Source organism: Manacus vitellinus, unplaced genomic scaffold (genome assembly GCF_001715985.3).
Source record: "Manacus vitellinus isolate BGI_N305 unplaced genomic scaffold, ASM171598v3 scaffold_36_pilon, whole genome shotgun sequence".
Classification (NCBI taxonomy): Eukaryota; Metazoa; Chordata; class Aves; order Passeriformes; family Pipridae; genus Manacus; species Manacus vitellinus.
In genome coordinates, this window is record NW_021940508.1 from 7732672 (window position 1) to 7745671 (window position 13000).

At 46.2% G+C, this 13000-nt stretch overlaps 1 protein-coding gene across 3 annotated transcripts in view; it reads right to left on the reverse strand.

Annotated features, from left to right (window-relative positions):
- Positions 1-874: 874 nt before the first annotated feature.
- UBAP1 (ubiquitin associated protein 1) overlaps positions 875-13000 on the reverse strand; it is a 34059-nt gene continuing 21933 nt past the window's right edge. Inside the window, exons 4-9 of one of the 3 annotated variants that reach the window (XM_029961547.1) lie at positions 10374-11303; positions 8675-8722; positions 6519-6557; positions 5892-6068; positions 4358-4459; positions 875-2936 (exon numbers count right to left, since the gene is read on the reverse strand). In XM_029961547.1, coding sequence (XP_029817407.1) covers positions 2799-2936; positions 4358-4459; positions 5892-6068; positions 6519-6557; positions 8675-8722; positions 10374-11303 — 1434 coding nt within the window. In that variant the 3' untranslated portion in view covers positions 875-2798. The remainder of the gene's footprint in view (positions 2937-4357; positions 4460-5891; positions 6069-6518; positions 6558-8674; positions 8723-10373; positions 11304-13000) is intronic. The other 2 variants (XM_029961546.1, XM_029961545.1) reach the window with 2 other exon arrangements.

Sequence of the window (13000 nt, forward strand, 5' to 3'; positions counted from 1 at the left end):
CCAGCCTGGGCCAGCAGCAGTGACCCTTGCATGGCCAACACGAGAGCTGCCCAGCCAGGCTCTGCACTGCTGGGAGTGCTCTGGCAGGGCTGGGCCAGGAGCCACAGGGCTCGGTGGAGAAATCCCTGGAGCATGGGGGCATCTGCTGCTCCCCCTGCCCAACTGCAGGATCCCATAAAGAACTCACCCTCAAAACACTGAACAGTGACCACAGCGACACCTCTGCTCCCACACCCCCAGCCAGTAATTTTGGCTTTGCCTCTACCCTTCTCCTCACAAGCCCTCCCACCAGGAGCCCAGCCCTCAGTGCCCACCCCGACAAAGTTACAGCAGTGACAAGTGCCAGGTACATAAATCAATCCGACCTGAGAACCCAAGGAAAAGCCCTGAGGTCTCCAGTGTGACCAGGGGTGCAGCCAATCCGCCCACCAGCCAGCAGCAGGGGAGAGCCCAGCATTGCTCCAGCCAGCAGGACCTCTCCACATCTGTGCTGAGCTGTGCCTTGACAGAAGAGAAAAGTACTGAGTAAGCACCCAGAACACTGAAGTCTCATCACATTGTCTCTCGTTACACATTCCTTCCCCTCCTTTAAGACACGAGGTTAATCCCCACACTGCGTGGTCTTTTCTTCTCCAAGATGCCACCCCAGGAATACACTTCATGCCTTCAGCCACCCAGTGATGTAAGTCTGGAAACCTCACTGCCAAAACACGAGCAACATCACAAGGGAAGAGTCAGGTGGGTCTGGCTCCCTGGAATGAGGAGACCACCTTCCCCTCCCTGCTCTCACCTCTACAACAGCCTCCATACGCAGAGAGAGTAGTGGGGTTAAGAACCAGCCCCCACAGGGAAAATGTGAAAAAACAACACACACTAACAGAACCAAAGAGATTATTTTATTCAGAGGTTTGGTCTAAACAGTTGTTGTTTCACTGGCAAGACTTCTTGCCTCTTCAGGACTGTCTGGTACCAGATGGGGATTTGTTGAGAAAGCCATACAAGCAATACCAGCGACTGCTCCTGGCAGTGATGGTAAAGCAGTTTCAGTTTTGTTTGCCATGTTTTCCAATTAATCAGGAACCCTATTGTCTCATTTCAAACTGTCACATTTCTCATCAGCTGCTGCACATCCTTCTCAGACAAGTTTTAATTTCAGTCCCACCACTAGAAGATGGTGACGTTCAACACCATGGGATACATGCAGGGCAATCTGCCCTGGTCCTCCTCCTCATCCCCTCTCCACATCTCCTGGATACTTGCCAGCTACATCCCTCCTTGGCAGCATTTTAAGTAAAGGTATGTAATTAATGTACTTGGGCACCTCACAGAGAATTCCAGGAGTTCACACTGGGCTCAAATTAGATGTTCTGGTCACAGAAAGTTAAACAAACACCACGGAGATAAATGCCACCCCCTTCAGAGTCCTGATGAGCTAAAACCTCCTACTGAAAAACCTACACCAAGGCAATGACTGGGCTGTTCTTGCCTGTGGAAGTCCAAAGCTCCAGCTCTAATGTGAGTTTGGATCCCTAAGCTCGGTTTTTGTCACAAAGCAAAAATAAGCCCCAGAGAAGCCCAGCACACTCCACCACTGCAGCCACGGCCCCAAGACATCGGGATGTTCTGCCCAAGTGTTCACATGTGCCCACAGGAGCAGGACCCAGCAAGTTCTTTGCTGAAGCCAAAGAGCGTGAGAGATGGGAACCATGACACTGGGAGTTATATTGGAGGGTTTTATTAGTTGTTCTTCTGCAGAATCAAAATATTTAGCAAATCAGAGATTCCTCAAGACTGCTGATATTTTATGTATTTAGAACTCGAACAATGTACAACATAATATTTTGAACTATCAAAAACAACCCCAAACCTGATTGGTAGTACTAGATGTTATTATGTAATTCTATAGCAGTGTGAAAAATGGAACTAATGCAGTGAGTATATTTGTTTTAAAGAAGGTGCTTGAAAGAAACCTCCTGCATCACACTGAGTATTATTTAAAACAAAAAGATAACTGATTTCCTAGCAGGGCATTGTCTTAAATATCCTACAAGCCTGGGGGATTAAGAATACTGAGCCCCAGCTCTCTGCCTTCACGTACAAGAACCAACACAAGTTGCAGGTCCAGGTAGAGTTCACAGCTTACCTGCTTCAAGGGAACTTACACACCACTGAGCATTGGACACCCATGTCTGGCAGAAGTGTTGGATGCATGGGTAAAAAACAAAATCCAAGAGGACTAAACAAGGTTCTGTCTTTATGCATAGTGACAATTTCTGAACCAGTGTTTTACTAAGTTACAGACTAGCTTTCAACCAAAAAATAAAACTCCATTGCACTAAAGGTCAACTTTAACCAGTTAATCTGGACTGTGACACAGTCAAGTAATTCAGGACAAGCAGACAAGACACCATAAAAGCAGCTTCAAAGAACCAAAGCATTCTAGTTTCAGAACCAACTTAATATTCTTCTGTCCAACTCCAGTGCAACAGTGAGGGGGGAACCACTCCATCTCTACCTATGTACAATTCCAGTAGAGGCTGGGCAGTCTGAACTCTCCATGGCCAAGCTGGAAAAAGGAAACTTAGGAAAGGACACTTTAAAACTTTAATTTAAGAAAGAAAGTTGGCCCTCAGTGGAAAGAGAAATGCTGGAGTGATGCACGTGGGCAGGCTTGCTCAGTCACTCTCCCTTGTATGGAAAAAGCTGGACTCCTTCCCGCTGAGAGCAAGTCACACTGGGTGTGAAGGTGGCGGGGCTGGTCCTGCTCCATTGCACGCCGAGAATCCAGGAATGTGTTTTCAGCTGGCTCCTGCACGGGCCATTAGATCTTCCAAAGCGTTGTGTCGGTCCTTATGTAATAATAAGACCTCCTTAATGTCTTTTAGTTCAAAGCCCATTTCTTTAAATTGACTCATTAGCTGGAGAAGTTCTGTGATCTGAAAGACAGACAAGCCCATTATTTGCAAGAGACAAGTGGATCAGTGCTTGGTGGAGGTCTAGCACAGAGCTTGTCTTCAGCAACTGGGCATGCCATGGCTGCAGATTCCTCCTCCCCAGGCACAGCCTATTCTGGCTCTCTTTGGGGAAACTCTGCTCACAGCAGAGCTCTGGGTGCAGGAGGCCACGGGACCTCACCTTCAGTGCCCTCTGTTTCTTGTCCTTCATTTCCAAAATCCTCTTCAACAGGGGCACCAAAGCCTAGCCTATGTGGTTGTCTCTCTCCCAGGAGGAAATTTATCAGCCTGGCCCAATCTGGGCTCCCAAAAGTGCTGATTAATGGGACCCAGCTCCCCCATCCAGCAGCTGCTGCTGCATCTGATTTTTTTTTAAAGTTACTTTGACTTTGGGAACAGCACAGTAGCCCTTGCTGTCAACTGGCTTCTCAGATCTAGGGCAAACTTGGGGGATTAGCACAAACCCCACTGTGCACATACAATACTACCAACGTCAACTGCAAATCCTCCCTGAGCTTTGAAAAAATAAAGTGGCAAGAAGCAAGTCAGCTGATCATTTTTATGAACCCTCTGCCATTTACAGTGCCTCTGCTCCACTCCAGGGGAAAGAGAAATCCCCAACAAGCAAGCAGGTTGAAATGGACAATCAGGAGATTAACCATTTCCAATTTTGGGGTTGAGCAAGTAGCAAATGTGTTCCTGAACTCAGTTCCTTCCCACCTTCACACTGCTGTTCCTCTGTTTGCAAGCTCATCACTAGTTCAAGAAAGGCAGGAAGGCATACGTATGTCTGGGGTGGGGGTTGGGTTGCACCTTTAAAGACTTCATGTAATAACCTGGCACACAACAGGCTGGCAGACTTAAAAGATCCTGCTGTCCTCTGCCCTGGCTACCTGCCCCTGTTGTACCTTTGGTGCTGGTAAAGCAGCCAGACAATGAACCAGAACCAAAACTCATTTTCCAGCTTCTTCTAGAGTGAGCCCTAAACCAATTTGCTGAGCAGCCAGGCAGATGCATTCATACAAGGGAGAAAATCCATGGCCAGGGCAGGCTGGCAGGGTTTGAAAGACAATTTGCTGCTGCTGAAGTTAACTCTCTATGTACCAAGCACCCTGCCCACAAGAGAACTCTGGGCATTCAAAACATTATGACCACAATAAGCAAGGTTTCAAAAAAATCCTGTCCTCATAAAAATGCTTGCAAAGTGAGTAACAGAACAACGCAGAAGAATTCTAATGCTTTAACAAATTCTAGCTTTATCAACACAAAGATGCCCTTTGGCAGTCAGTTTTGGAAAAAAAGCAGCATTACCATGAAAGCCAGAATTACATCAGCCAGAGAAACTGCTATTGGAATTCCCTGTCATGGCACATTCTCTGTTCCTGCACCCACTGCACCCTCACCTTCTCCTCTGAACACTGGTGCATTTCCAAAGCTGCTTCAACAAGAAGTGGGTCAAAGCCCTTCTCACAAAGCTGTCCATGTGCAAACAGGTAATCCAGCACCTGTAAGGAATGAAGAAAAGAAACCAAGTTTGCATTGTGGCGTTGGCAGCGCGTGGTTGAATGGCACCTTTGTGCAGAGGGGCTGAGCATGACTCCAACCCGGCACTTCAGAGACAAAGTCCTTCTTAGCAGAGTTGAGACACTCTTTTTATACAAGAGCGCAGAGAAAGCAGACAAGCCCTTCTGTCCTCCTGTGCTCTCCAGCCAGCTCTGAACATCTTCCACGCCAGTCAGAGCACCCTCTGAAGTGTACCTTCAGCCCTCTGTGCCTTACGGCGCAGCAGAAGGCCAAAGTGTGCTTTTTATACTACACATTTTAAAAATGAAACTATAGGTCCAGCAGTCAAGACATGTCAGCTTTCAGCTTCCTCTCAGACAGCGACAAGAGCTGATGCAATCTGAAAGCAGTCAGCCTTTGAATATCAACTCAGCACCCCGGTGAGTGAGCTGCAAATCCCAGCTCACATGCACAGAAACCACTGACACATTTCTTACCCATCCTCAGCTTTGAGAGGTACAGGGAAGGGTCAGGTGGGCAGTGCGAGGTGTGCAAAAGAACACGGCCTGCAAGTACAGCAGGATTTAAAACCGCCCTCCTAAGGGACACTTTTTTCCATTTGATACCACAGTTCACTCCAGTGCAGAGCTTAAGCCACTCTCAATGTGTAGGAAGTGGGCAGGAGATCAGCCCAGCAAGCCAGAGCCCCTGGGACCCTCCTGCACAGGCACAGTCCTGTGTGGCACAGAGCCTGCCCAGGGCCAGCACAGAGTCTGGCCGTGCTCTCCCCACTTAAAAGTGTTTGAAGTGGATCCAAGACCCACAGCCACCCTCCACCCTGCAGTGATTTAAGCTCAGTGACCTGGTTTTAGCAGTCATTTGAGGCAACACACACAAGGCAAAAAGCACCAGCACCAGGGTGCACACTAAAGTCGGTCAGTGGGGCCTTGCAGGAGCCTTTCAGGGCTGTCTCAGGCCTGCAGGGGCCGATCTCTCTACAAGGAGAGACGTCAGCATCGTAAGCCCTCGTGCTCAGAACAAGGGAAGCTGGCTGTATTTCTGCCATGTGGCACTAAGCATGGTGCAGAGCCATGCTGAGCTTCCTTTGGATGGGTTTGTGGCTTCTGGGAAGACCCAGCTCCTCTCCCGGCTGCACACAGAGCCAAGGCCCATCCCACGCTCAGCACGGCTCCAACCACAGCACCCACAGATGTGGCCAGCTCGAGTAGTCTCTCATCAGGAACAAGCACAAGCCATCTTCTCTTTGTTTTTGGGAGCCTCCACTGCCAGGTGACAACTCCTCCAGCAGCTGATGGCAGTCACTATAGGCTGTTAGAAGAAGTTTTCCCCCCCATCCATCTTGCAAACCCAGGATTGCTCCTCAGCAGAACCAGTGTCCAACGAAGCCTTTCTTTGTACTGCACAAGCTCTTACCTGGTCTATATTCTGTCCCTTCTTCTTCATGGCTCTCAGGACGTTCTCTGGCGAGTACCCCATGTTGACCACGGTCTCCACGCACTGCCTCTCACTGGGGGAGAGACCCTGCTGCAGCTCCATCGTGCAGCTGCTGCTGCTGGGCACTTTAGACACTGGGAAGTTTTGGTGTGTTACCTGAAGGGGAAAACACAGAGGCTGAGGTGATGGTCATCTCCTGCATCCCCACATCCTGTTCCTGGCTAATGCAGAACCAGGATACCCCATGTAATTAATACAAGAGGGTTTCTAGACTGCCCTTGGGAAGTTACACGCTGTGAGGATGAAACAGAGCGGTGCACAATGTCTGATTCCCACCACACTCTTTTAACGCCCAAAACAGCAATCAACAACCCAGATTCTTCACAATAAACCCCCTCCTACTGGTGTGACCAAAACCTTTGAACACCCAGCCCCTGCAACAGTGAAGGTCATGATACAGCCAAACCCCACACCTCAGAGGAAGCACAGAGATTGCTTCCCTCACCACAGGTTTACTCACCACCTATGATTTTCCTGTACTCACAGGAACACTAGGTCTGGAGATTATCATAAACATGATCCAGTGCAAGGTATTTGGAAACTTACCACAGGGATTTCTGTTTCCTTGTAGTCTGGGTGTACCTGCTGGACAACACACAAATAAAACAACCATAAACATTATGCACCAGTGAGCAGAATTTGCCATAGCTGGGGAAGGAGGGTTTTACAGAATACTCCACCACACCATGGAGGCTCAAGGTCTGATCACACTTCTGCATATGAGAAGTGGACATCACACATCTCACATGCAGAAATAGCTACAGAATAGCCACCTATATGTGTGTAGCTACAGAATAGCCATCATGAGGATTTCTTCTCTCAGCACTCTACAAACGGATTATACTCCAAGCAGGATGTGTGTACTCTCATAATAATTGTAAGCTTGTTTATTCTGTCACTGTAACAGCTGTGTGTTCACACAGCTCAGCGAAACTCGCTGGCTCCAGTTCAGCTCCTGACCAAGCGCTGCACAGCCTGAGTAACAGTGGTACTTTTGAAACTGTTGCCTAGAGACTTCTCTTGACTTATTGAACATGAGAAGGGGTAAGAGAAAAATACACCTCTTTTCTACTCCCAAAGCACTGAATTCCACAGCAGCATAGGAACAACGTGGCACACTGGCTAAAAAGAGCATGTGATTTTTCTGCTCAGCACTCAGACCCGTTCCCGATACAGCAGCAAGGCTGGGTCACGTTCCTTCTGCTCCCTTTCCACAAAACCAGGTTGCCAGAGGGCAGAACCAACCCATCACTTTAAAGGATTTTGCCCAAGATAAGAGCTGTGCAAAGTGAGGCCTTGGCCCCACCAAGTCTGTACATTTCAGTTCACACATCTAGAACTCCTGCATTTTAAACAGAATTAGAACAGACTGCAGGAAATCACTGTGGACCAAAAACCACAGCTTTTTGCATTTCTTAACAGTTATGCCAACACAGATTGCTTGAAAGCTTGTCCACATCCTTCAGAAAGGCCTTCCTTGGGCCCAAAATGAACAACAAAAAGGCCTATACAGAAAACCAGTTCTGACAAAATCTACCAAGATTTTGACAAATTCCATTTATTTGCAAAAAGATGCCAAACCACCACCAAGGTTTTCTTCTCCATTTCTGACCATTTTAATCTCAAGGGTAAGAATTTTTCTTCTATAAGACAAAGTCTAAGACATCATATTCACTGAATACCCAGGGCAAAAAGCACTAGGATATGGGATACGGTGAAATGTGGGTCTGGAGAAGCCCTGAAATGCAGCTGGTTGTCTGAATGAAGGATGATGCTTTGTTATTGATGCTGTAGCCAGGAGAACCAAAACTGCTTCTGACACCAGAGATTCAAGAGTCTGGGAAAATCAACTCCTGTTCCTCAATCTACTTGAGTTTAATTTCAAACTGTTGTCTTCACTAGTCTTTTCTCCTTCTGCCAAAGCTCTGAAAATCATACCAAAAAGTGAGGAGAGGGGACCATCACAGAACCTGTGCAGCCTCAGAGAAATGGAGAAACCACAGATTTGTTTCCATCCAAAATTTCCAACATCCTATTCACTGGTAAAGCAAAAACTCCACTGGTAACTGCAAATTCAAAGTTACAATTTCTAGTCTCATGAGGAAAAAAATTATAAAATCACTGTGGACACACAATTGTCCCAAGGCTTCCTAAAAGGCTGGGGCCACAGAGATGCTCAAAGGGCTGGAGTACCTCTGCTATGGAGACAGGCTGAGAGAGCTGGGTTTGTTCAGCCTGGAGAAGGCTCTGGGGTGACCTTAGAGCACCTCCCAGTACCTAAAGGGGCTCCAAGTCCCTCCCTCCAAGGAGAGGGACTTTGGACAAGAGCGTGTAGTGACAGGAAAAGGGGAATGGCTTTAAACTGACACAGAGGAGGGTTAAATGGGATATTGGGAAGAAATTCTTCCCTGTGAGGTTGGTGAGGCCCTGTGACAGGCTGCCCAGAGAAGTTGTGGATGTCCCATCCTTGGGAGTGCTCAAGGCCAGGTTGGATGGGGCTTTGAGCAACCTGGTCTAGGTGTCCCTGCCCATGGCAGAGGACTGGAATGAGACGACCTTTAAGGTCCCTTCCAACCCAAACTACTATAATGATTCTGTGAAAAAGGACAGGTTTATTCTACATTTGACTCTGACTTCCTTCTGTTGTTTTCCTACTCTGAGGACTTCTGTTACATTTACTTAAATTCTTTTGTTGCATTTACTTCAATTTCTTGCCTCTCAGTTGTCATTTTCCAGTCACTGGGACTTTCCTGTGGAAACATGAAACAAGTATAACCTGAAGTCTTGGAATTCAAACAGAAAGAACTAGTTCTGTCAGCATACCTCTTTCTTGATTTGCTGCTTCCAAAGGAGAAATAGTTTCAAATTAAGACCTTTATTACTTCTACTACCAAGTCTCTTTCTTTGTCAGTTTCAATCTTCCCTTGCAGCATTCTTGAGGATACACCTTCCCTCTTGGTCTTTAACAAATTTTAATCCAGCAGAGAGATTTTGAATAGTTAAGAGGGAAAATCTGGCCATCTTAATTTCCATCTATCTAGTTGTGATTTTTCATCTTAGTCCCCCCGAGATGCTACGTGTTTTGTAACTGAGGTTTCACCTCTGAGCTACCCACGACCACACAATCACCTCTCACCCCTGTGACTTGCAGCAGTGAGCAGGTGCCCAGCACAGTGCTCCTCCTGCCAAAGTTCACAGTATTAAATTTGTTCTGGTCACCAATAAACAGTTGTTCCGGTGACAAACACACCATTTCCCAGAATACTGTATTTCACAATTGTTAGTGCATTCACCTAAGCCTGAAAAGAGGTGGGAGAACAACAGGAGAGGAGCAGCATCATTTGTTACAGAGCATATGGTATCACAAAAACCTACAGTGTGCCAGTAAAACCACAGAACCACTGCTGATACTGGACAGAAAAAAAATGCAGATTATTTTAGAACCAGATAGAGGGTTTGACTACACAGTTTTCACTAGCCTTCATGTCCAGATCTGAGGTTCTTTACAAAAAAAAGTCCACAAACTTACTCTAATCTCTGCTCTTATTCACAAAGAGACAAAAACAACAGCTGGTGTGAAGCTAGTGTCCTCAGGGTCACTTTAGAACTTGCAACAAGACTGAGGAAATGAAGATTCGATCTCCTGTCTCAGAGCTGGGCAGCAACCAACGGTGATGTTAAAAATACAAGATGATCTTCAAGACTGGTTTTGGTCTCCACCAAGCAACCCTTCCACCCTCCTTCACGAGGGAGGGTGGATACCAGATTTCAAACCACCATAACTGTCTTCCTTTCGAAGACTGAATTTTAAAAGGATCTCAGGAAGCAAATTAAAAATAAAAAAATACACTTATTTCAATGCAGGTCAACCACAAGCACTTTTTTCTTCCCTGAATGACACAGCACATCTGTGTTTTTCAATTTGTTATTACTGCTATTCCTTGAGAAGTCTGCATTTCCCTTTTTTTCCAGCAAATAAAAAAAGCAAACCGAGGAAGAAATCTGGAAGAGATCTGACTCAAAGCCTAACAGCACTTCAGAATCTGATACATGTCAGCCGGATAGGACAAAAGGCAGGACCATACACAAAAGATGCCTTATATACTTAGTTCAAAGGTGTGCAACTATCAACAACAAATGAGAGCTGAGAAGCTGAAAGAAAAATCACTACAGTTAGCCTAAAATTACCAAATTTTTGGGAAAAACTGCAGAGTAATCATCTGAGGTTCAGAATTGCCAGCATGAAGGCCTGTTGGATTGATCAATTTGCCAAGAGGATCTACATGTCACTCCTAATAAATGAAGCTATAGCCAAAGCCACAGGACAGTCCAGAGGGAGGATTTGCCTCTGCACCTCCACCTCTCCCCAGCAGCCCCAGCTCCAATCCACTGCACATTTACCGTAGTCGATGTGCTTTGAGATGATTCGTCTTCCGTACAAACAGTCGGCGCAGCCAGGGAAGACAGCCTGGATGAGAAGGGTGATGTCGACGTCTCCCTGGCACTGTCCTCATTTAGAGCAGAAACACCAACCATGTGGAGTCCATTCAGTTCACTGCCTTTACTCTGGGCACAGGCCTGCAAAGAGCTGAGCAAAGTGCCGTTGCGGAGACAGGTAGTGCTGTGGAAAGTGCTCGTGAGCTTTGATGACTTTTGATCACTCTCATCGGAGTCAAGTTTAGGAAAGGACAGGGATTTGATATTGCTCACTGAAGTGATAGGAGAAAGGGACACTTTGGAAGACAAGGACATCTTTTCACAGTTTCCCAGCTGTGGTAAAGTGATAAAGCCATTGGGTTTATGAAGGGGTTTGAAGTCCAACGTGGCCCTTTCTATGGATGCCAGAACTTCTTCATCTTGTAACACAGACTCAGACCCTCCTTTGGGCAAAGTATTATCTAACAGCTGGGCAACAATAGGCCCAGTAGTACCAACGTGAATTTCAAGAATATTTTTTAATTCCTCCTTATCATCAATAGTTTTTAATTCCAGTTTGTCAAACGGGTCTTCTTCGCGTTCAAAATCAGCTGGGTTAAAATCTGCTTTTGGACGAGGTGGGCTGAGGACCTTTTGCTTCACAGAGCTGCTGTTGGCTGGCGTGGGAGTAAGGATATTATTGTGCTGCAGGCTAGCGAGGATGGGGTTGATAGGAGGAGGCATGGCTTCAGGGCAAGGTCCCTCTGAGAACCCCATCCTGGTGCTGTCCTCTGGAGTTGCTTTGGAGTTAGCTAGTGCTTCTTCTGCCTTGCGTTCAGCTTCCCTCTGGGCAGCCTGGATTTTTTTGATGTCTTCAGCCCACTCGATTGTTTTCTTTTCCAGTGAGAAGTCATACTGGATGGGGGTGGAGGGGAAAGGAGAGAAGGGGAAAAAAATTAATTTGTAAGGATCGTAATTGCTACTTCTAACAGCAACGTGAGTTACCAAGGAAGAAGAGCTACCTGAGTTACCATGGACAGTCATCACCTTTTCCCAGCCTACAGATTAACAAAGCTGGCAGACACTACAAGAGGGTAATTTTGCCTCTGTGCACAAAACCTGGCTGCAGCCTGAATTAGAATACCATATTTTGTCTCCTTTCTGCATTTAGTTTTGCTTTAGAGCTACTGATCGTCCCAAAATGAGTTTCACAAGTCTCCCGCCTTCTTCCCCCAGGACTACAGATGTAGCAAGGGAAAGTGTAACACGTTACTAGATGGACAATCATTCCCCAACCTGGCACCACTGAACTACCTCCCATCCACTAGTTCCACATGTCATTCAAGATTGCAGAAGAGTAACTATGCATCCGAAGGCCAATACAGTATTACTCAGTCTGCCCTAAAAGATTCCTAAGGCACTCGATATTAGTTTCACTCCCACTAGTTTAAGAGGTGTTTGTATTTTCACTCTACTGCCTTGCCAGCCAAAGCAGATACAATGGTTACAACAATGACAACACCTTCCTTCGGCAGCAGGTTTTGCTGTAGTAACTGACAGGACAGGATCCCTCAAGCTTTTTCCACTTAATATCAGGTCCTTCAGAGCCAGGTTAGCACAGAGAGGCATCTGTAAGCTACTCACTACCAGTGTACTGACCACTCAGTGGCTTGGTTGTAAAGGACAAAATTCTGCACAGCCTTAATCTTTAAATAACCACAAAATGTTCAGAGAACACAGCCTAGGAGTCAAGTCCACAGGCAGCTTAGACCTCAGATTCACAAGAAGTGTTAAGACAGCCTCGACAGGACAATGGCACATACCTGAACAGGAGTACTTTGCCACTGGATTGCCAAGTCATAAATTCCTAATTCTAAAGGGCAACAAGCCAGCAAGGATTCATGGGCCTCTACAGGCTACTCACTATGTGTTGTGCCACATCTCATCCTGTAGCGGGCTCCAGTTTCCTTCCCTGAGCTCTAAGATTCCAAGAGGTGTGATATGTAAGTTATCAGCATGGAGATTTTGGAAAACAACACACAGGCAGAAGCATTGGGCACCACTACTACACACTCTTTGGTATGTGAGCAGAGCTATCATAACTTTGTGTGTGTCTATATGTAGCTCTCCCACATCAGCTTAAATGAGTGGAAACAGGTCTACTAGGACAATCAGGTAATCATTTAATGGTTATAAGGAAAAAGCCTAAAGCAATCTGTCACAGACAAAGTGAAAACAATCATCAACTGGGACTGGTCAAGGAAAATCATGGATCTAAATGAGAAAACATAGTTCAATTAGGTTTCCTGTATCACAACCTGCATTTGGAGATTAGGTTTTCAACAACTAGGCTAAAGCAATTGATTTTATGCTACTAACAGCTTATTTTAATAGAAACATGCTCCTCAAGACAGGGGAGCCACCAAGGTACCAAGTTGTAACTTGTCTGCCCCACAGAATTCCCTCTCAGAACTACACAGAAAAAAAGAACCGGATATTATGCCATTGCAGAGGTGTATCAGTTCTTAGCACTTTTGCTCTTAAAAATTATATTCAAACTTAGCCAGGGTAACATTTAAAACTGTAACCACTGCACAAAAACACCGTGCTTC